This window comes from Balaenoptera acutorostrata, chromosome 3 (genome assembly GCF_949987535.1).
Source record: "Balaenoptera acutorostrata chromosome 3, mBalAcu1.1, whole genome shotgun sequence".
NCBI classification, from domain to species: Eukaryota; Metazoa; Chordata; class Mammalia; order Artiodactyla; family Balaenopteridae; genus Balaenoptera; species Balaenoptera acutorostrata.
Genome location: NC_080066.1, coordinates 11,535,359 through 11,560,048, shown reverse-complemented (window position 1 = coordinate 11,560,048; position 24,690 = coordinate 11,535,359). Strand labels below are relative to the sequence as shown.

Below are 24,690 nucleotides of genomic sequence, written 5' to 3'. Positions count from 1 at the left end.
GCGGTCCAGTGGTCAGGACTCCGCGCTTCCACCACAGGGGGCACAGGTTCAATCCCTGGTCAGGGAACTAAGATCCTGAGTGTCGCACGGCAGCAAAAAATTAAATAAATACATAAATAAATAAATGTCAGAACCAATTAAGGCAGTTATAAATGGATGGCATTTAAATATATATATTAGAATAAGTTTCAAGCCATGCAAAGTTCACCAAAACAATTTTTATTTCCAGTGTTTAATTGGGTATGCACACAGGCATGACACAGGTTTGGATCCATTAAGTCCTCATGCAGAATTATATTCTTCTCCATAAAGAAGCCAGTTCCATCCAGGTCACTATCTACACACCTATGTTACAACATTTATATCAAATCTGGTATCTGAAGAAAAGATACACATATAATATGTTCATTTAAGTTACGTATTTTACAGAAAGATTAAAAATTCAAGTCACACAAAACTCAGAAACTGTATTAAAAGTTTGAATAGAAAACTCAGAGATCCACCTGGAATGACTAGAGAATGGAAGTTCTGTATCTACCTGTGTTAAAACTGGTAAATGTGATGAAATTTGTCACCAATAAAACGCATCTGTTTACGCAGTGTAAGTTATCTGACTTTAACAACATGGCACCCTAAAAACCGAATGTATTTTTATGATGAGGCACTTTTGTTAGTGATGAAACCAAAGGAACACATTTGCTGCATACTAATGCCAGCTATTTTCTTCAGTGATCTTGGGTGTATGCACTATGCGGTGAGTCGCAACAAATAACCTTGCTCATTTGTATACAACTATCCGATATATTTTTAAATATATATATATGTTCTTCTGGCTGTAGTAATGCACTGTAAAGCTATTTCACAGTGCAAAATGATGAAACCAGCCCAAATGAAGGCTGCATAATAACAATTCTGGTACAAGAAAATATTTACAGAGTTATGGAACGTGTAACAGTAGCTTTTATTCGCTGGAGTGGACGTACCCCCAGTTTAAAGACAGGGATGGAACTGTGCTTTGCTGCCTGGGGTTTCGGACAGTTGATGAGGTTGGGCCGTCGCTGCAGAACTGGCGTTTTGGCTCGTGTTCTGGAAGCTTTCTCCATTGATTTGGTCAAGTGACTGTGGTGGTGTGGAAAGAGGGGGCCTGTTAGTTGACGCCAAGGTGCTGGGAGAACTGTCTGCATGGGACTGAGAAGACAGGGCTGGGTCCGTGGTGGGTATGTCTAACGTGCTAAGGCTCTGGGGCTGGGGGTCCCCCGCGTCCCCTCTGCTCAGGTCGGCCGTGCTGGTGCGTAGCCGCTCCCTGGCCAGCCAGTCTGAGATGGACAGGTCCTGGGCTGAGCATTTGGGCTTCAACCGAGTCACAGCTGAGAGTTCGGATTCTCTGTCCCCACTCTGCTCCTGCGCTCTCCAGAAATTCAAAACACTGATTTCAGTAGCATCCCTGTGCCCTCCCAGGGTGTGTCTGCGTTTGATGTTTTTCCTTTTGGCAGGATCCGCGTGGGTTTTTTGAGTTCCTACTCCAAACATGTCATCTGCCGGCGCTTTGGGCCTCAGTTTTAACCGATCAGCTATTTTCGTTTTCCAGGTGGGTTCCTGTTTCTCGGATTCGCTTCTGGCTGGTGGTGTCAGCAAACTCCCTGTTGATTTTCCTTTTTTCATCACCTCGAACACCTTCGCGATGGAAGGGGCTTCCTTCTCATTCTTGGCATCTCCTAGAGTCGCGCTGTCTGACTTGAATCTGGCGGATTTTTTCCTGGACAGAGTGTCACACTCAATCAGCTTATGGGAACTGAAGAGCAGTCTCCGGCTCTCTAAACTCGGCGTTAAACTCCCCTCCGTACCGCTGACTTCGCTGCCTTCCGAGTTCCGCCGGCTCGTCTTCGTGGCCTCTTGCAGCTTTCCTCGCAGGAGCCTCTCGGAGGCCAGCGCGGCGGGGAAGACGGGGAAGTCGCTCTCGCTGTCCGTCTCCACCGGCCGCCCCTCGCTCACCAGCTCGCTCCTCTCGTCGTCGGCGTCGTCGCCCCTGCTCTCGGCCACCGACTGCACTTCGGGGCTCAGCCGGCTGGAGTCGAGGCCGGTCACGGAGGGGGCGGGCAACGTCGCCGGGTCGTCGGCGGTGATGGTGCCGACACTGACCAGAAACTCGCCGACTCTGGCTTCGGGGCTGGTGGATTTCTTGGTGGAAAACCTCGCCAGGGCGCCGGAGTCGGGCCCCGTCTCGTCCGGGTGGGAGGCCTTCTGGGCCGCGAGGGCTCTGGGGCCCTCTTTCAGGATGGCCAGGCGACAGCTCGGGGTGGGTGACCTGCTCTGCTTGGCGCCCTGGGGGGCCGGGGGCTCCGCGGTCTCCCCCCGCAGGGCTCGCTGATCAGCTCTGGCCGCGCTGCCGTCTTTCTTCGCGTGATTTTCTTTGCAAGCCACGGTCCTTTGTTTCCTGCCTGGTGTCTCGCTCTCTTTTTTGGACTCTTCTTTAATATCGTTGTGACCCTGCTCTGCGTTTTCTTTCTTAAAAAACACATTGTCCAGTTCGTCTTCCGAGCTGCTGGGCTGTGCTTTTTCTTTTGGTTTTTTCCTCTTGCGACTGGCGGCCGCGAAGATGGATGACACAAGCAGGTCCCTGCTATACTGATCTTTTCCGGATCCCCAAGAACCCTGGGGGGCAGAGACACGAGACTTTGAACATAAGAACGTTATTGAGTTCATTTTCTGAAAAGGTTCCCCCCGCCCAGCACCAATATTTCTTTTTTTGTGTGATTTCCATTGCTTTGGTGATTATTTTTTATTTTTTAACTGAAATATAGTTGATTTACAATGTTGTGCCCGTCTCTGCTGTACAGCAAAGTGACTCAGTTATACACATATAGACATTCTTTTTTTTCATATTCTTTTCCATTATGGTTTAGCACAGTAGACTGAATATAGTTCCCTGTGCTGTACAGCAGGACCTTGTTGTTTATCCATCCTGTATATAACATTGAATAGTTTGCATCTGGTCATCCCAAACTCCCACTCCTTCCCTCCCCCGCCCCCAAGTATTTCTTAACCACTAAAGCCAAGTAATAACAGGGTGTAAGTTTTTACACCCCCTTTTAACTTGTACCTAAGACAACTTCTTATTTTTATTTAATCTGTCCCATTTCTTGCCTGGTGGTATTTATCTGCCATGTCACAGCTGACATACACCTGTCTTTCAGGGACACCTTCTGTGCTTGGGGCCCTCTCGCACTCTTATTCTTCTTGACTTCCCTCCATCTACAGACCGTCCCTGCTTCTGCTACCCTCGGAGGGTCCTCAGGTTCCTGATTAAGCTGATTAAGATAAGGGAGCTCAAAAAAAAAAAAAAAAAAAAAAAAAGATAAGGGAGCTCCTGGGTTCTCATTAGTTCAGGCAGGCTGGATCTGCAGAGACTGGCCTTAGGTAAATCAAGTTGGCACTGTCTTCACTGACCTCAAGTAACAAGCAAATCACGAAGTTCAAAAAACATAAGGTCAATTAAAGACCTTAAATCCTTACCAAAGAAACACTGCAGTGCCCTGTATTGAGAAAGTGGCAGTGCGGCCAATTGGCTTTGCGGCCAACTGGCTTTGTCAGCTACGCCTAATAGGTTCTTGATGATGAGTGTTTAAGTGTCATAATGCCTACAGGCTAAGTAAATTCGGGTGGGGGCGGTCAATAAACACTAGCTGGTGTAACACACACCATTTAAGTCAAGCAGGCAGGCAGGAAGTATGCAGATTAACAGAAACTGAGTAATAGTTTCTCTATTGTCATAAAAATCTTAGACAAGCTAGAACTACTATACTGAAGTCTTGAAAATTACAGTAAAAATTCAGGCTTTTGTATTAGAAAGGATTCACCAAAATGAAATCACAGATTGATGGAACTTTGTTTTTATAAGTTATAAAGGATTTTATAATTATGCAGGACCTTTCTAAGGGTTTTTCACATTTAACACATTCTGTTGAAGACTGTAGGGGATGATGGCTGTGACTGAGCTCTGAATTAGAAGACCTGGTGTTCCTTCCCTAGCTTGCAGTGTATGACACTGAGCAAGCGATTCACTTTTAAACACCTCAACTTCATTGCTGATTTAAGTGAGAAGAAGTTAGATTATACTATCTTTAAGATTCCCAACGGTTCCCTTTAAAATTCGATGTTTCTGTGATCACTATGTGTTGGAGCAAATGACTATATTATTTTACAACTGAAAAAAATTGTTACAAAGAATTATATCATTTGGACATCCATTATATTATAGGTATAATACAAACACCACCATAATATACTTAAGATGAAGAGACTGCTATAACCACAGGTTAAGAAATATGCATCTAGTGAGAGGAAAGGAGGGAATTTCAAACAGGTATGAAATCTAAAACCTAAAAATCTAAATCTAAAATCTTATATTCTGGCAAAAAGAGGTGGGAAACTGTTCCAAAGTAAAGAAGTCTAAGGAGACATGACAACATAACGCAAGGGGCGATCCTTGATTGCATCCTATATACAGGAAAAGAAAAAACAACACACATTATTGGGACAACTGGCGAAATTTGTGTAAAAACTGTACATTAGAAATAATAATGTATTGTACTCATGTGAACTACCAGAATACAATAATTATGCTGTAATTACATAGAAGAATCCCCTTGTTCTTCGGAGATGCACACTGAAGCATTTAGGGGTAAAGTGTTATCATGTCTATAAGTTAACTCTCAAATGACTCAGAAAAAAAAAATTACATATATATCAAGATTTACCAACTGATAAATCTAGGGCAAAAGGTTTGGGTGCTATTATTCCAATAACATTTTTGTAGGCTTAAAATTTTTCAAAATAAAAAGTTGGGGTAAAACAATGGTAAAAATCACAATATAAGTGATAGCGAATGATATATCATTAAATATTTTATGATATTTTCTGCAAAAATTCAACTCTAATTTAGTCATATGTGATCCCATTATGTTTAGAAATGATATATAATGATATGTATGTCTCATTTCCAAATAGAACATTTGAAGAAATTTATTGACAGTTCTACTTGCTACAGTCTCAGAAGAGCAAAGCTGGCACAAACTGAATTAATGAAAAACTTTCTAACTGAATGTCTTAAAAACTACTCAGAAAGTGCACTTTGGTGGTGGTGTCAACAGAACACAAATTATGTAAACAAAAATTGATTATAAAAACAAAATTAGGGACTTCCCTGGTAGTGCGGTGGTTAAGAATCCGCCTGCCAATGCAGGGGACACGGCTTCGAGCCCTGGTCCAGGAAGATCCCACATGCTGCAGTGCAACTAAGCCCGTGCGCCACAACTACTGAGCCTGCGCTCTAGAGCCCGCGAGCTACAACTACGGAGGCCCGTGTGCCTAGAGCCCGTGCTCTGCAACAAGAGAAGCCACCGCAATGAGAAGCCCACACACTGCAACGGAGAGTAGTCCCCGCTCGCCGCAACTAGAGAAAGCCCGCAAGCAGCAACGAAGACCCAATGCAGCCATAAATAAATAAATAAATAATTTATTAAAACCAAAACAAAATTAGTGATCTTGTTGAAAAGAAGGCAAGAATATATATTTTCATAAAAAATGTATAATAATAATAAAGTCTATATTACTACTGAAATGTTTACAGAATGAAATAAAATGTTTGGGATTTGCTTCCAAATAGTCCCGAGGGACTTCCCTGGTGGTCCAGTAGTTAAGACTCTGAGCTTCTACTGTAGGGGACACGGGTTCCATCCCTGGTAGGGGAACTAAGATCCCACCTGCTGCGAGGCCAAAAAAAAAAAAGTCACGAGGAGGAGGAAAGTGGGTGGGTGCAGATGAGACAAACTTGGCCATGTGTTAATTGTTGAGGGTGAATAATAAGGGCTCATTATATTATTCTCTCTACTTTTGCATATGTTAGAAAATTTTCACATTAAGAATGGGGGGGGGCTTCTCTGGTGGCGCAGTGGTTAAGAATCTGCCTGCCAATGCAGGGGACATGGGTTCGAGCCCTGGTCTGGGAAGATCCCACATGCCGCAGAGCAACTAGGTCCGTGAGCCACAACTACTGAGCCTGTGCGTCTGCAGCCTGTGCTCCGCAACAGGAGAGGCTGCGACAGTAAGAGGCCCGCGCACCGCAATAAAGAGTGGCCCCCGCTCGCCGCAACTGGAGAAAGCCCTCGCACAGAAACGAAGACCCAACACAGCCAAAAATAAATAAATTAATTAATTAAAAAAAAAAAGAATGAGGGGGTAAATGCCTACTTCTTTGAATTATGCTAAACTACACTGAGATAAATCCAACACCCCACCTCACAATCCAGTATTCCTCTATCATATTCTATTTTAAGCATTAATTTTTCCCTTTATAAGACTCTGTTGGCCTGTCATCAGACACAGACAGGGGTGCATCTGCATACGAATCATAACGATCAACCACAAAGCAATTCCCCTCTAAAATATTCCAAACTGTACAAAACAATTTACCTTAGATTTTGTTGAGTCACTAGTAGCTGAATCTGTGAGAAGTTAAAGAAAACATGGTCAGTATTGGTCAGATTCTTTACTGCTTTCAACAAACAATGCAAAACTTATGGAAAAGACAGGCACAGAACAAAATGTGAAAGCAAAACTCAAAAACAATAGAACACAGTGGATAGTCAGAGCTCACAAAGATGCAAGCTGCACCACAGAAAGCCACCGCCATGAAAGGATGCTGTGAATTGTAGGCAGAATCAGCTCAATGATAGGTATGGCAAAGGAGCCCTGTGCTAAACAAAACAGAAACACTAGTGTTTATTAAATTTGCTAAGTATTAAATCTAGCAATAAAGCAGCTCGAAGACCTTTTGAAGAATTGCACTATGTACCACATCCTGTATCTGAAACTGATACACAATGTAGAACGTTTAGGATTGTTGGCCGCCCTCACTACAAATTGAGATGCTCAGACTCAGTGTATTTATGTTGATTTTTGTCAGACTGTCCATGTTAAATTTTGGAAGCATATACTGTGTGCGTAAGGATGCATTACGATAACCCTGCTTCTGGGTCACTCTGACGTTACGTTAAATCATGCTGATCTCTGTGCTTTGGACCCCGGTTTCGCATCTGTGCAGTCAGGGATCCTTTTGACTAGTTAAATTGCTACCAGTTTTCCAATTATTTATTCACAAATGCTATTATGGAAATGGAAAAATGGAGAGCATCATTTTACTGTCTGGCAAAAACTCAGATTATACAAGTATAAAGAGGGTAGGAAGGGGCTAGCACTCTTCAGGACGACACCAATTTGGAAATTTTCTCTTTCAACTTCAGGGAAATGGATTTTCAGAACTAATGAGCTGAGCCCCATGCCACGCCCCTTTCAACACATGGCTCAATGCTTTATGACTTTAAGAACTGGTAGACCATACCATGCTATTTCTCCTCACGGTCTGCTTCAGAAATAACAAGAAACAGCAGAAAAACTTTTAAGAAAGTAGTAGTGATCTGTTTCCAATAACCGTTAAGAGAAAGTGTACACCACAGATCAGCTCGGTTTGCGTTTACAGGAAGCGGGGGCTTCTGCAGACAAGGCAGCTACAGTGCGGACAGCAGTCCTCCTTCTTCCTACAGTTCCAGCTGTCCGTCAGGGACACCACGGAATCCACTAGCGACATTACCGCGCGATAGACTCCTCCCATCTCGCCTGTGCAACATCAGTACAGATGTGCCTGTGTCAGTAAGTGCTGGAAAGAGAACCCTTTAGGACTACAACGAGAACTAGAGACAAAGGGAGAACACGGTGTAAAACATGCTAGGTTAGTGCAACAGTTTGGCAGGAGAAAATCTGCATCGAAAGAGCCTATTAGAACTGATACTTCACCGAACGTTAGGGTGGCAACAGAAGACAGAAGAAAATGTCAGAGAGATTGACTTTTACGGTGACCTCTGTAGTGACAAGATAATAGACTGCATTTATGGGAATGGTGCCCATGAGCATTTTACATATTTAACTGGCTGCTTTTTCAACAGAACGTCCAGCTCAAGAGTGACAACTGCTCATACAGCCTAGACCACACTTTCTGCCATCACAGCAACCACATACTCAGTAGCGTGTATCTGTTTTACCTTGTGATGACTATTACATGGAAACTGTGAATTAAAAAAAAAAAAAAAAAAGAACAAAACAGTGGTTTGCATGCTCATTTTCCCTCATATTTCCTTTCTGACAAGCATTAACCAACTCCATGCACTGCCAATGGCATTACAGTCACTGGAAGATAATTCAGATCAATCAGAAAAGGAAGATTACATTTTTTTTTATTAGTGGAAAGGGAAAAAAAGAAGAAAAGGAAAAAAAAAATCATAGTGAATTGTTACTTATGATTGATTTGCTCTTTCATGTTATAAGAATTTAGCTTTTAACCTAGAGATCAATACTGCCCAGGCAAGAGTTACCTGATACATCTCCAGGGGAGACGCCTGTCCTTCCAATGTTGGTGAGTAAATGATCTATGTTTGGCACTGGCTGGGAGTCTACTGTGTTTTCCTCCTGCACTGTTGTCTATGGTTAATAAACAAAGATCTCTTCATCATCTCTTCAAAGATACTTTCTTTAAAATTCAAACAACATTTAGTAAAAGACACATTACTGAGTGGAGGACATATGCTTAATTTTTTACATTATTTGCATATAATTAATTACCAAATAAGTATCATACTTGGATTTTCATTAGATCAGAAACTGAGGCGCTATAGACCTGCTTTCGGGGTGCAAAGCAGACAATAGCATACAAAGCAGGAAGGTGACACAGTTGTAGGATCAGGATCTTGTGTGTCCCAAATGAGAAGAACAGAGTACAAATGCTGATGGACAATACTTACAAGAGGTTCTTCAGCACCTTCTTCTGTGAAAAACCAGTCATGCTAAAATTTAAAATAAAAAAGGTGAAAAAGAGAAATTAAATAACCCCCTACAGAGATCTATATTTTGGAGGACAGCACAGAAAAAAAGGTAATTCTCTTAGGAAAAAAAAAAAAATTTATAACCAAATTCCGCCCTACCAACTATCAGCTGCTCACGAAAAAGAATTTTCTCGATGAGCCGAAGCCTGGACTTACGTGCTGGATAAGTGTCTCTACGATCTTGTACTGGTCTGGCATGTGAGTGACCATGTGCGTCATGTTATCCTCAGAGGTCCTCACGAGAGTTGGACCAAACACTATGGCGAGGTTTCTTGGTTCCATCTGCAACAGAGGATGATATTAGAAAATATCACAACTTTTCTTAAGAAAGTAGGCTTAAATTCCCATTGCATGTTTGGCATTTCACTTCTGAAAGACTCTTGATGAAAAAGAATTCAAAGAATGGCTGACTGATGTGTGTAAAAAAAAATGATGCTTCAGGGTTAGAGTTTCCATAAACTGATCTATATGTAAATTCTTTTTTTTGCTTTAATGACAACATACAATACTTAATTGGCATTCGTTTTTTCCAGGAAGTCTTTGATGGAAAACAATTGATCTGGTTCAAAACTAGTATTACAGGGAATTCCCTGGCAGTCCAGTGGTTAGGGTTCCGCACTTCCACTGCAGGGGGCACAGGTTCGATCCCTGGTCAGGGAACTAAGACCCCACAAGCCGTGCACCTCGGCCAAAAATAAGTATTAACAAAGTTGGATCAACTGACAAAAATATTAAAATCAAAGGGAATAAAACTTGCAAAAGAATAGGGAAAACCTCTCCCCTCAAAAACTAAACAAATGGAAAGAGATACATAACAATTTCCAAATTTGCCTGAGTAGTACATTAAGATCATGAATATGTAAAACCTAATGTCTGAAAATATTCTTTTGACAAAATTTTTACTTCAACCAAGACTTCCAAAGCTTGTTGCTTATCCTTGTACCAATGAACACCTCAGTATTACATGCCTATATGTTTGTATGTTTCCTTCCATGATAGTTTGTACTCCTGTTTAAGTACCTGATTGTCAAAGGTGCGAATCTTTTGTTTTTCTTTGTTATATCTTGTAAGTGTCTGGTGTAATCTTTTGACCTTAGGATTTGATTAAAATATTAAATAACCAATCCCAAAAACATAGTAGAGGGTAAAAAACCATTGTGGAACTCAAAAAAAAAAAAATCAAACTGGTCTTGGGATCCACACCAAAAATTTAGTTTCCATCCATCACCAGAGTTGATCCCCCTTACCCTTTCACCCTCCCCTGCACCCCTGCCCCTCCCCCTCTGGTAACCACTACTCTGTTCTCTGTATCTATGTGTTGTTTTTGTTTGGTTTGTTCATTTATTTTGTGTGTGGTTTTTTTTTTATTCCATGTGAGTAAAATCATACAATATTCATCCAAAAGATATTTCTTTAAACCAATCAGGAAAAGCTACACGTGAACAGACTACTAGATAATACGAAGGAACAATAAATTTTGGTGTGTTTGATAAAGGTAGTATGGTGGTGTGAAAACAAAACCAAAAAAAAGTATCTGCTAAATCTAAATGAAACAAAACAAAAAAAGAAAATGTCTGTTGTTTTTCACTGTATACCATTTGATACATTTTTACTGTTGTTTGTGCAAATATTGCCCATTCAAAATATTAATATACAGTTGAAAAATAAAAGAAGTAAAATTTCTGACTTTTTCATTTTTCTTGCTGGATAAACATAAAAGAAAATGTCTTGAAAAAACAACAATTCATATTTTGGGGATCTTTTGCTTTTAGTAGTGATCTTTAGAGGGACGTGATCACCAGTATGATGTATTTTAGAGCTTTTGTTTAATTATAACCTATTTTTGACTATTTCGCATGAAGCAGTGAAGTACATCTTTTCAACTAAAGCCACTGAAAGTACATCTCTTCCATAAACAGTTTACACACCTTATTTTTTTCTGAATTTTCTGCCACTGTCTTCAGATGAGCCGAAAGAAACTTGAGTGTTTCATAATGATGTTCGGGCAAATCATGAATCTGAAACATATTATTTCATGATGGATTTAAATGCTGAACTTTTGTTGTACCTCCAAAAATATAAAATAATACCTACTAGTCTTTTTAATGTTTTCAGACGATCTAGAGGATCTTCCTTACGATTGGCTTCAATAAAGTCGGCATATTTATCTGACAACAGTAAGAACAAAAAAAACCAAATTCATCTTAAATTGTTTAGGTAAGCTGTAATCTAGTTTCCCTCTAAGGTTCAATTTCAAACCACAATTAAAAAGAAAAAAATGGTAGGGAGGACCCCAAATAGCCTTTGAAATGTTGTCCTAAAACTACTATAGGGGCTTCCCTGGTGGCACAGTGGTTAAGAATCCACCTGCCAATGCAGGGGACACGGGTTCGAGCCCTGGTCCGGGAAGATCCCACAGGCCATGGAGCAACCAAGCCCGTGTACCACAACTACTGAGTCTGTGCTCTAGAGCCCCGCGAGCCACAACTACTGAAGCCCATGTGCCACAACTACTGAAGCCCGCGTGCCTAGAGCCCGTGCTCTGCAACAAGAGAAGCCACCGCAATGAGAAGCCCGCACACCGCAACGAAGGGTAGCCCCCGCTCGCTGCAACTAGAGAAAGTCCGCGCAGCAATGAAGACCCAACGCAGCCATAAATAAATTTATTAAAAAAATAAATAAGTAAAATAAAACTACTATAGTTTTTAATGACTCCCCTAGGCCTTATCAAACAAAGGAAATTCCCTAAAATGTGAGTTCTCTGAGGGTACATCCTGTATTTACACAGTCTGTCCACTTTCTCTCCCCGCACTGCAACATCTACTACAAGGTCTTATCTAAGTCAAATAGTTGGTCTGGCTGAAAAAATGCTTTTCTACTAATTGTACCTTATTATAACTTAGGCTTTTCACTGAGAACAATAATAACATATTTTCAACTCAGCTGTAAACATGAATGAACAGGATAATATACATTTTTACTGAACTTTAACAACGTTTTATAAACTGTTTTTCACTGAAATGTATCAGGAGGAAAAAACAATCCAAATGACAAAAAATAGGACATGATTATGCTTTGTATATAAATAAGAACAAAACCTCCTGTTTCTTTTGACAAAAATATTTTCCCCTGGTTCAATTTAATATGCTGTGGTTTCCCAACAATGTAATGTTCAACTGTTGCATTGGTGTCTTTGGTGGGGTTAACTCACCATTTGTGAAAAGTGGTTCAGGGAGTTTTCTGAAGAAGGATTTTAGTAAACTGCTTATCACATTCAAATCTCGCCATTTCTAGGTATGCAAAATAAAAATACAGTATGTTTGTAGTCAATACCACAAAGGAAAAAAACACAGACCAGTTATTCAAATAGAAATACACAAACTTACATCGTCTTGTATATCAATATCAGCCATTCCCTTGTTGAGTTCCTCTTGCATACTTGAGATTGCTGCATTGTTTCCAGGAACTCTATAAATACCTGTATATTCAAGACCTCTTTCTTCAACTAATTTGCAACATATGTCAACTATTAATGGAATATACTGCAAAACAAGAAATAAACATTTTATTTAACACAGCATGCATGTTTATCTTCAGTTAGTAGATACATATCGTAGTTACAAGGCCCTTTTCATCCAAAAGGAAACAGTATATAAATTGCTGTTATTTGATATAGAGAAAATAAAGAATAGAAACATTGGAGAACTGGGAAGAGATAAAACCAGCAAGAGATAGTTGAGTCAGTGGAAAGAGAATGAATAGGTCAAGACTGAAAGAGGAGGACCCACAGGGACATAATAGTCTAAAGAAGAAACAAGAGCAAGTAGGGAGAATGTGGAAACAGTTCAGTGGAATAAAAGAAGGGGGGCAGGGGCAGAGGAGGGGGAAAGAATAACATCCATCCACTCATGATATGAATCCTAACGTGGGCATTGTAAACACACACACACACACACACGCACATTTATATTTATCACACTTTCTTAATCAGATTCTTGTTCCCATCCTTCTTTTAAAATGCTGAAAGCAGAAACACACATGACTTGAAAATGACTTCTTACCGATTGTTTCAGATACATTCCTAGCAGTTGAATAATTATTCTATTTCAGAGTCAACACATTAGAAAAAAGAATTATAGATAAAATTACTCCATACACCCGTACAGGTCAGACATGCTTAGAGAAACTAAGGTCTGTTAAGAAGAGGAAAATACTCAACAGATGGACAGATACTCCTTGTGATCTGCACGGCTGTGTACGCGGGTCCTGTTATGAGTACGGCTGAATTAATGGCTTTAGGAAATCTGGCTGGCTGGTGTCTCTTACCCGATTAGTATGAGCTGGTGGGCAATCATCCAGTCTGACCCCGAACGTTCCTGTAGCAGTAGGCTTTTTTTCAAATGTCTTTCTCATAATACTTGGAATGCCTTTTCTCCATGTGCCTTTGTCTTTTGGGGGACTAGTGTCATCTTTTGATCGTTGTTCAAAAGAAAATGACATAAAGAAAAGAAAATAGAAACAAGAGTGTTTAAATCATGACTTTAAAGATCCTTTATCAATATTTATATAAATCAGAGTCCTGTACTATAAATAACATATCCTTTATCTATCAAACATATTCTATTCTATTCTCTTCCTAATATAGCACTCCTTTCAACCCTCCATATAATTTAGTACGAATCAATTATGTTTCTTCACCCTTTGACAATCTGTACCATGATTTTCTTTAAAACAGTCAAGACAATAGAATTGATGTGACATCTTTAGAGTGAGATTTTAGCAAAAGGAAACATAATGGTTTTATTTCAAAATGGAAGCACCTGGATCCTCTGCATTTATCAAATTGGTAGTTTTTGACATAGATGTATGTGTTGTATTTTCCTTCACTTGATCTTTATTATAAGAACTGGTATCTTGGACCCCAGCTTAAGGGAAAGGCCCCACCAGCCTGGACCAGGCCCCCAGTGATCTCTGGGTTAGCTTACCCTGAGCTGAGGTCCGCAGAAAACGCACAGAAAAACATGAAAACACCTTTAAAATCCCAATTTTATTAAAAAAGAAAATTTTTTTTTTTACTTAGGTATAGTTGGTTTACTACAAACCCAATTTTAAATCCTAGATTTATCTAGGAATGCTGGTATCAGTACCTTTACTGAGAAGCTTCCTTTCTGACTCTTCCTTGGGGGAGTGTGGACTTTGAGTCCGAGGCTCTGCTTTAGCACCAAGTAGAGTCTGCCGGATGCTGAGACTCTGGCGAGGGGTCTTTGGCAACTGCTCTGCTTTGCTGCTGAAAGAAAGGAACATTTCTGACCAAGTATGTATTTTACATCCCAATTAACCTGCAGGCATGGTGGGATTCTCACCTCATCAGACTGTTGTATTCTTTTATTCTTCGACTAATCAGATCCCTGTTAGTAACTCCAGTGTCCTACAGAATAAATAGAAGGTACAATTAGAAAGTCAATTCTAAACTCCCTAAACAGGGATCCTACTCTTTTTGGGGGGCAGGGGGGAGCTCTGTATTGTACTGCTTTGCTTATTCAATACAGACTCCATGGAGTTGTTTTAAAAGCTCTATTCAAATCATGACCTAACATCACTAAGTGACAAATGTTCAAGTGCCTCCGCCACTGCCAAGAGTTTTCTGTTTATTTTCTGTACCCCAGCAACACCTAGACTCGTACCAGCAAGTAGCCAGTGTTCAAACTTACTGAATTGATCTGGCGTTTTTAATAAATGACTGGGAAGCAGTGAGCCAGTTTTTTCTGTCACTAATACCAGAAAGAATGATCAGCGTTTCAAAATAATACAGTTGGATAAAAGATGGAATACTGCCAAAATGTGTTAATGATTAATTGATAGGAACAGTGAGATTGAGGGTCAATTAGTATCAGAAGTGGCAGTTATATTTTGAGAAGAAAAAAGCTCAAAACTGGTTTTTTTAACCTCAACAGGTTAACCTCAATAATATGCTACATGGAAAGAAAACTCAGAGTTGACCATAAGGGGATAATTTTTTTTTCCCTATTGGTTCCAATTATAAATTGACATGTGTCCGCAAATATTTTTTTTACTTGTCTCGTTTTGGTCATACTGAACGTTACAATTTACAAAGAATACAGGCTTTGTAAATTCTCGAATTCAAATGGATTCTTCTCATTTACCAACTGAAAGAGGATATGGTTAAGATCTAGAATAAGACTGCTTGACAATTCTGAGCTATGTGACCCTGGGGAAATTACTTAACTTCTCTTTGCCACAAAGTTCCCTTGTTTGAAACATGGTGATGATAATAATAAGATGCATTCATATGGTTGCTGAGATTAACTGATATAAAATGCTTAAAAGAGTGACTGCCATATGGTATATGCTTGGTGAATTATTACTCTCTTAGCTATAAAACTCGGTGAAAATACCCGTGTCTTAGAATCAGATGATAGTAATGATGCTATAATGGCTGACATGAAGTACATGTTCATGACCTACCAGGCACTGGCCTGCGTTCTTCATAAGCATCACTTCATTCAATTCCTAAAAAAGCCCTGTGTCTCAAAGATGAAGTCATCTACTGCCCAGCAGGACGCCTGGCACAGAGCAGAGGGCTGATCAAACAGGAACTCCTTTGAACTGCTACCTAAAGCTGAAATCTACACCCAAGTTGTGATTCTCCCTGTTTACTTTGCCAAAACTCAGGTCTGATGTCTCTTTATAGCGGTGGTTGTAGAAAAAGGGCTGTATTGATATGGATCTGGTATTCGTTGTTCACGACAAACAAGGTAGAGTGTAAACTGTCAGACGAGAAAAATTACAGGCGTTTTCCTATGGTCTAAGTTTTCATGACCTGAATTGGATATAATGGAAATGACAGAATTCAAGAACATAATTTGCATAACTTCATGGTTAATGTAGGTGTTCCTGCATACTGTAATGGGAAAGTAGGGGGAAAGAACCTTGTGGGGTTTTTTTTGTCACAACAACAGGCACACAAAGGAGAATAACGTCTAAGAAAAACTGTGTTGATATGAAAAAGGCACCCTTGAGCAAAATCTAAACTTAATCATTGCTGAATCTGCTCTGGAAAGTTTAGTTATGTACACTTAAAAAAAAAATCTTCACTACTGAAACTTCTGCTGTAAAAAATATCTTGATGGTTGTGAGTCAGAAACTCTCCTTATTAAAAAGAAAAAGTGGCTTATAACATGATTTCTGATAGTACAAGTTTTCTTAGAAACCAATTACTGTATTACAGTAGGCTATATTATATTCTTGCCTGCATAATTTCATTAACAAGAATCATGCTATCAGTGTCTCTGCATTTACACAGCAATTTGTTTGGAGAAGCATTTTCACTGTAACTTAAGCCCACAACAACCCCGGTTTTGACACAAAGAAACAGATCTGGAATTGTTCAGTCATAAAGGTAATGACCAGGACTAGGAACCTAGGTCACTGCTCAGTGGTTCACTGCTTCTGAGAAAGTATGCAGAATATATGAATAATCTGTTTTTCTAGGTCAGTAATGGTGATTTTCCCAGTAAGTGAAAATAATATAAAATAGGTACACTTGAATTTTCCTTTTTTTTTGGCTGCGCCGTGTGGCTGGTGGAATCTTAGTTCCTCAACCAGGGATTGAACCTGTGCCCTTGGCAGTGAAAGCATGGAGTCCTAACCACTGAACTGCCAGGGAAGTCCCTGAATTTTCCTTCTGATCAACTATTTTTTTTCTTTAATTTACTTATTTCATTTATTTATTTTTGGCTGAGCTGGGTCTTTGTTGCTGTGTGTGGGCTTTCTCTAGTTGCTGCAAGCAGGGGCTACTCTTCGTTGTGGTGCAGGAGCTTCTCATTGCAGTGGCTTCTCTTGTCGCAGAGCACGGGCTCTAGGCACACGGGCTCAGTAGTTGTGGCTCGTGGGCTCTAGAGCACAGGCTCAGTAGATGTGGTGCATGGGCTGAGTTGCTCCGCGGCATGTGGGATCTTCCTGGACCAGGGCTTGAACCCGTGTCCCCTGCATTGGCAGGCGGATTCTTAACCACTGTGCCATCAGGGAAGCCCTGATCAACTATTTTTAAGTGAAGATAGCACATTATAATTTTTTTAAAATGATGTATCAGATTCTTTCAGTCTTCTTTAAAAAGAAAATGTTGTGACAGCGTCGGTTTTATCAACGTCATTTTGGACACTAACCTCCTCATTTAAGTTGCTGCTCTCCTGGATGCTCTTGATCCAGGCTAGCATGTCGTCCCTGTCTTCAGCCTGAAACAGGCACTCGCAGTCGGACGTGGTGAGTCGAAAGACATTTTTCCTCTTGGTCTCGCTGTAAGAGATGTCTATTAAGCAAGCGTTAACACTGATGGGCTGTTCCTCTTCAGACGGAGTCGTCTGTTCTCGTTTATCTTTGTACAGGTACAGCGAATGGCCCCGAAGTACAACATACATCTGCTTCCATGGTCGAATACTTCCACCGACTCGCTGGAGAACATGAGACAGATCAGGCATACTCAACACTTGGCTAAATCTTAGTGACAGGACAGATGCATCTAGCAACACTGTTAACACGCTTAAATGTATACCCAACGTGGCAGGTGCCTGCTTTACGTCAATATATATTTGTTAGCAGAGGAAAGACAAAAAGTGTGGAACGTAAACCAAGTTGGGTAATGTATTCCTATCACAATCAAGGGCAATGAAATCTCAACTTTAATTGGGTTGAGAAAATAAGAGGAACAAAGTTAATTAGGATAAAGCGAGTGTAGCAAAATATATAAAAAATGCTAAGGGAATAGAAAATAAGGAAAAAGGTCAGTCAGAAAAATCTTTTGAGTGAAAGCAAGGCTTAAGACAAGTCTTAGATCACACAAATGACAAACACTGCAAAAGGTAATCCCAAAAGGATATGTACACGTAATGAATTTAGTTAACAAAAATGATCAACTTTATACAGTCAAGCAACAACATGCAAGATGGGTTTTCTAAAAAAAAATTTGATACTCTTTTGATAGTATTAAAGTTTTCTTATAAATTAAGCTGCCCAAATATTGTAGAAAACTTTCTGGCGAAGTTTTTCTTATATTGTTATCTTCTTAATGAAGCATATATTGATATTGATATTCATTTAAATACCTCTATATTTACAAAATAAGGGGAAATAATAAAATTATTATAAAGGCAACTTGAAACTCTGCAAGCCAGAAGGGAGTGGCAGGACATATTTAAAGTGATGAAAGGGAAAAACCTACAACCAAGATTACTCTACCCAGCAAGGATCTCATTCAGATTCGACGGACAAATTAAAACCTTTACAGACAAGCAGAAGTTAAGAGAATTCAGCACCACCAAACCAGCTCTACAACAAATGCTAAAGGAACTTCTCTAGGCAGGAAACATAAGAGAAGGAAAAGACTTACAATAACAAACCCAAAACAATTAAGAAAATGGTAATAGGAACATACATATCGATAACTACCTTAAATGTAAATGGATTAAATGCTCCAACCAAAAGACATAGACTGGCTGAATGGATACAAAAACAATATCCGTATATATGTTGTGTACAAGAGACCCACTTCAGACCTAGGTACACACACAGACTGAAAGTGAGGGGATGGAAAAAGATATTCCATGCAAATGGAAATCAAAAGAAAGCTGGAGTAGCAATTCTCATATCAGACAAAATAGACTTTAAAATAAAGACTATTACAAGAGACAAAGAAGGACACTACATGATGATCAAGGGATCAATCCAAGAAGAAGATATAACAATTGCAAATATTTATGCACCCAACACAGGAGCACCGCAATACATAAGGCAAACATTAACAGCCATAAAAGGGGAAATCGAAGGTAACACAATCATAGTAGGGGACTTTAACACCCCACTTTCACCAATGGACAGATCATCCAAAATGAAAATAAATAAGGAAACAAAAGCTTTAAATGATACATCAAACAAGATGGACTTAATTGATATTTACAGGACATTCCATCCAAAAACAGTAGATTATACTTTTTTCTCCACTGCTCATGGAACATTCTCCAGGATAGATCATATCTTGGGTCACAAATCAAGCCTTGGTAAATTTAAGAAAATTGAAATCGTATCAAGAATCTTTTCCGACCACAACGCTATGAGACTAGATATCAATTACAGGAAAAAATCTGTAAAAAACACAAACACATGGAGGCTAAACAATACACTACTAAATAACTAAGAGATCACTGAAGAAATCAAAGAGGAAATCAAAAAATACCTAAAAACAAATGAAAATGAAAACACGATGACCCCAAACCTATGGGATGCAGCAAAAGCAGTCCTAAGAGGGAAGTTTATAGCAATAGAATCCTACCTCAAGAAACAAGAAACGTCTCAAATAAAAAACCTAACCTTACACCTAAAGCAATTAGAGAAAGAAGAACAAAAAAACTGCAAAGTGAGCAGAATAAATCATAAAGATCAGATCAGAAATAAATGAAAAAGAAATGAAGGAAACGACAGCAAAGATCAATAAAACTAAAAGCTGGTTCTTTGAGAAGATAAACAAAACTGATAAACCATTAGCCAGACTCATCAAGAAAAAACGGGAGAAGACTAAAATCAACAGAATTAGAAATGATAAAGCAGAAGTAACAACTGACACTGCAGAAGTACAAAGGATCATGAGAGATTACTACAAACAACTCTATGCCAATAAAATGGACAACCTGGAAGAAATGGACAAATTCTTAAAAAAGCACAACCTTCCGAGACTGAACCAGGAAGAAATAGAAAATATGAATGGACAAATCACGAGCACTGAAATTGAAACTGTGATTAAAAATCTTCCAACAAACAACAGCCCAGGACCAGATGGCCATCTATCAAAGATTTAGAGAAGAGCTAACACCTATCCTTCCCAGACTATTCCAAAATATAGCAGAGGGAGGAACATTGCCAAACTCATTCTACGAAGCCACCGTCACCCTGATACCAAAACCAAAGATGTCACAAAAAAAGAAAACTACAGGCCAATATCACTGATGAATATAGATGCAAAAATCCTCAACAAAATACTAGCAAACAGAATCCAACAGCACATTAAAAGCATCATACACCATGATCAAACGGGGTTTATCCCAGGAATGCAAGGACTCTTCAATATATGCAAATCAATCAGTGTGACAAACAATATTAACAGATTGAAGGAGAAAAACCATATGATCATCTCAATAGATGCAGAAAAAACTTCTGACAAAATTCAACATCCATTTATGATAAAAACCCTCCCGAAAGTAGGCATAGAGGGAACTTACCTCAACATAATAAAGGCCATATATGACAAATCCACAGCCAACATCGTTCTCAATGGTGAAAAACTGAAACCATTTCCACTGAAATCAGGAACAAGACAAGGTTGCCCACTCTCACCACTATTATTCAACATAGTTTTGGAAGTTTTAGCCACAGCAATCAGAGAAGGAAAAGAAATAAAAGGAATCCAAATCAGAAAAGAAGAAGTAAAACTGTCACTGTTTGCGGATGACATGATACTATACATAGAGAATCCTAAAGATGCTACCAGAAAACTCCTAGAGCTAATCAATGAATTTGGTAAAGTAGCAGGATACAGAATTAATGCACAGAAATCTCTTGCATTCCTATACGCTAATGATGAAAAATCTGAAAGAGAAATTAAGGAAACACTCCCATTTACCATTGCAAAAAAAGAATAAAATACCTAGGAATAAACCTACCTAAAGAGACAAAAGACCTGTATGCAGAAAACTATTAAGACACTGATGAAAGAAATTAAAGATGATACAAACAGATGGAGAGATATACCATATTCTTGGATTGGAAGAATCAACATTGTGAAAATGACTATAGTACCCAAAGCAATCTACAGATTCAATGCAATCCCTATCAAACTACCAATGGCATTTTTCACAGAACTAGAACAAAAAATCTCACAATTTGTATGGAAATACAAAAGACCCCGAATAGCCAAAGCAATCTTGAGGGAAAAAAAATGGAGCTGGAGGAATCAGGCTCCCTGACTTCAGACTATACTACAAAGCTACAGTAATCAAGACAGTATGGTACTGGCAGAAAAACAGAACTATAGATCAATGGAACAGGATAGAAAGCCCAGAGATAAACCCACGCCCATATGGTGACCTTATCTTTGATAAAGGATGCAAGAATATACAATGGAGAAAAGACAGCCTCTTCAATAAGTGGTGCTGGGAAAACTGGACAGCTACATGTAAAAGAATGATATTAAAACACCCCCTAACACCATACAGAAAGATAAACTCAAAATGGATTAAAGACCTAAATGTAAGGCCAGACACTATAAAATTCTTAGAGGAAAACATAGGCAGAACACTCCATGACATAAATCACAGCAAGATCCTTTTTGATCCACCTCCTAGAGAAATGGAAATAAAACCAAAAATAAACAAATGGGACCTAATGAAACTTCAAAGCTTTTGCACAGCAAAGGAAACCATAAACAAGACGAAAAGACAATCCTCAGAATGGGAGAAAATATTTGCAAACGAAGCAACTGACAAAGGATTCATCTCCAACATATACAAGCAGCTCATGCAGCTCAATATCAAAAAAAAAACAAACAACCCAATCCAAAACTGGGCAGAAGACCTAAATAGACATTTCTCCAGAGAAGATATACAGATTGTCAACAAACACATGAAAGGATGCTCAACATCACTAATCATTAGAGAAATGCAAATCAAAACTACAATGAGGTATCACCTCACACCAGTCAGAATGGTCATCAAAAAAATCTACAAACAATAAATGTTGGAGAGGGTGTGGAGAAAAGGGAACCCTCTTGCACTGTTGGTGGGAATGTAAATTGATACAGCCACTATGGAGAACAGTATGGAGGTTCCTCAAAAATCTAAAACTAGAACTACCATATGACCCAGCTATATACTGGGCATATACCCTGAGAAAACCATAATTCAAAAAGAGTCATGTACCACAATGTTCAATGCAGCTCTATTTACAATAACCAGGACATGGAAGCAACCTAAGTGCCCACTGACAGATGAATGGATGAAGAAGATGTGGCACATATATACAACGGAATATTACTCAGCCATAAAAAGAAACGAAACTAAGTTATTTGTAGTGAGGTGGATGGACCTAGAGACTGTCATACAGAGTGAAGCAAGTCATAAAGAGAAAAACAAATACCATATGCTAACACATATATATGGAATCTTAAAAAAAAAATGGTTCTGAAGACTCTAGGGACAGGACAGGAATAAAGATGCAGACGTAGAGAATGGACTTGAGGACACGGGAAGGCGGAAGGGTAAGCTGGGATGAAGTGAGAGAGTGGCATGGACATATATACACTACCAAATGTAAAACAGATAGCTAGTGGGAAGCAGCTGCATAGCACAGGGAGATCAGCTCGGTGCTTTTTGATCACCTAGAGGGGTGGGATAGGGAGGGTGGGAGGGCAACGCAAGAGGGAGGAGATATGGGGATATATGTATATGTATAGCTGATTTACTTTGTTATACAGCAGAAACTAACACACCATTGTAAAGGAATTATACTCCAATAAAGATGTTAAAAAAAAAAACTCAAAAAAAAAAAATAAAGGCAACTTGAGTAAACTGGGCGACACTGAATAAAAATTTTAAAATTATTAATATGGAGAACTGCCCCTCCCTAAAGTACTACTCTGTAATAATCCATGGGTAATAAACTACTTAATAAGAAAAGCAGAGTTCCTTCTTAAATACTCCGATGTCTCTTTTACATTGACAAGATGTAAGACAACATGTTCCATATGTAATTGATATAAAGGATGAAAAAGGTATAAAATTAAATCTCTGATTAGAATTTGTAAAAATAATTTTTCCTTTATGTAGAAAACGATACTTATAAATGTTTTCCACTCTTTATGCTGGATATTTTGCCATTTTATGTATAGAGACTTAATGCTTTATGTTTCAGGGCCTGCATTTCCCATGCTCACAGTAGCTGAGAAAACACACTACCTTGCCCCTATCGGTGACAAGTGGCCTGAAATGAAGCCACCCTTCCTTGGCAGCATCGCTGAAAACCTCTGAGGAAGAATCTTTCCGGGATCCAGAATCTTCTGATGACTTTTGGCTGTCTGTGATCTATAGAAAAGGCCAAAGAAAACACAGCAAAATGTCAGCTTTTTTCTTTATAAGTATTTGCATGTTGAAATTGTTTTGCTGAAAAAGTCTTTTACTAAATCTTCCAAATGAAAGACTATTTTTGAAAAACCCTAACTTTACCAATTACATTAGAAAAATTTCTGGTTTTGCTTTTTAAAAAAATGGGTATTGACCACCATCATTTTTAAAGTCACCTGAAGGAATTTTCTTAACCACTAAAAAATAATAGAAGTAGTATAATTTTCCTACTCTCAAGAGCTCACATTTTAGTGGGAAAAGGCAAAGAAGAAAGAAAAATAAAACAAGAAAATGATCAGATTGTGATTAGTGCCATTCGGAGAATGAAACAGGGAGGTGCAATAAGGAACAACAGAGCAGCAGCTATAAACTGGTGGTGCTGAGGTGAGACCTCTCTGCAGAAAGAACATGTGAGATGAAATTTGGAGAAAACATTTTAAAAAGAGGCAACCACGGAAGACCAGGGGAAAGAAAAATGCAGGGAGAATATATAGCTACTGAATGTACATTCATTGTTATCATTTTTTTTTTGCCCACATCGAGGCATGTGGGATCTTAGCTCCCCAACCAGGGATTGAACCCGTGCCCCCTGCAATGGAAGCGCAGAGTCCTAACCACTGGACCCCGAGGGCATTCCCTCACTGTTGTCATTTTAAATGTTCACTTTTCCGTGGGAGTAAGAGAAACAGCTAGTTATAGACTGTTCAGGGTACTTCAGGCTGTGGCAGGAAGTGTGCGGGAGGCCATGAAGTGATGAATCAGAGGAGTAACATCATCTGATCACACGGCTGAAAGGTTGCTCCGCTTGCTACCTGGAGAACGGATTTGAAAGGGACAACCATGAAAGGAGGTGGCACTGTGGGAATCCAGGTGAGGCACGGTGGCAGCTGGGACTAAAGTAGCTAAAGTGAAGACAGAGAGGAAGGTAAAGGTTCAGGGTATGTTCTGGAGGTAGAGCGGACGGCACTTGAAAGGGAAAAGAAGAAACAAGCTTCATTCCTAGACCTGGCACTTGAACAAGTGGGTAAATTGAAGCTGACTTAAGACAGATGGGGGAAAAGGAGGGATACACATGTCTGGGGGGGTCACTGAGGTCTACTTAGTCATGGAAACCTTGAATTGCTTGTTAAACATCCAAATGGAGATGGTGCAGGGCAGGAGCCCACATGAGCCTCGGTTTGGGGAAGAGGTCAAGGCTGGCAATATACACTCGGGGAGATCTCTGGGTAGGAGCATCGAGGAAATGAGGGTAGGTGGAGAGGAAAGGGGAGTCAGAACCAGCTCTAGACTTTCCAACATTTTAAATATTACGCAGAGGCAGAAATGGAAACCAGCAGAAGAAAGTGTTTCAGGAAGTAAGTGGGAAATTACGTTGGATACTCCTAAAAGGTCAAATAAGTGAAAAATCCAAGCAGCCAGTTGTTCTGGAACCTGAGTGTCACTGGTAACCTTGGCCTGAACAGTGTCATTCTGATGTGTGTGGGGTGAGAAAGATGTGATGTGGGAAAGTGGAAACTACCGACAGTTTTTTTCCCAAAGAATTTTGCTATGAAAACTGGAAGAGCAAATCGGAG

At 39.5% G+C, this 24,690-nt stretch overlaps 1 protein-coding gene across 7 annotated transcripts in view; it reads right to left on the bottom strand.

Moving 5' to 3' along the window:
* Window positions 1-203: 203 nt before the first annotated feature.
* ARHGAP21 (Rho GTPase activating protein 21) overlaps window positions 204-24,690 on the bottom strand; it is a 126,462-nt gene continuing 101,975 nt past the window's right edge. For 5 of the 7 annotated variants that reach the window (XM_057542315.1, XM_057542318.1, XM_057542316.1 and 2 more), the window contains 14 exons: window positions 22,952-23,077; window positions 17,120-17,404; window positions 14,297-14,361; window positions 14,081-14,220; window positions 13,260-13,402; window positions 12,320-12,475; window positions 12,145-12,223; window positions 11,028-11,101; window positions 10,862-10,951; window positions 9,090-9,215; window positions 8,853-8,894; window positions 8,427-8,532; window positions 6,472-6,503; window positions 204-2,652 (listed from right to left, as the gene is read on the bottom strand). In XM_057542315.1, coding sequence (XP_057398298.1) covers window positions 991-2,652; window positions 6,472-6,503; window positions 8,427-8,532; window positions 8,853-8,894; window positions 9,090-9,215; window positions 10,862-10,951; window positions 11,028-11,101; window positions 12,145-12,223; window positions 12,320-12,475; window positions 13,260-13,402; window positions 14,081-14,220; window positions 14,297-14,361; window positions 17,120-17,404; window positions 22,952-23,077 — 3,126 coding nt within the window. In that variant the 3' untranslated portion in view covers window positions 204-990. The remainder of the gene's footprint in view (window positions 2,653-6,471; window positions 6,504-8,426; window positions 8,533-8,852; window positions 8,895-9,089; window positions 9,216-10,861; window positions 10,952-11,027; window positions 11,102-12,144; window positions 12,224-12,319; window positions 12,476-13,259; window positions 13,403-14,080; window positions 14,221-14,296; window positions 14,362-17,119; window positions 17,405-22,951; window positions 23,078-24,690) is intronic. The other 2 variants (XM_057542317.1, XM_057542319.1) reach the window with 1 other exon arrangement.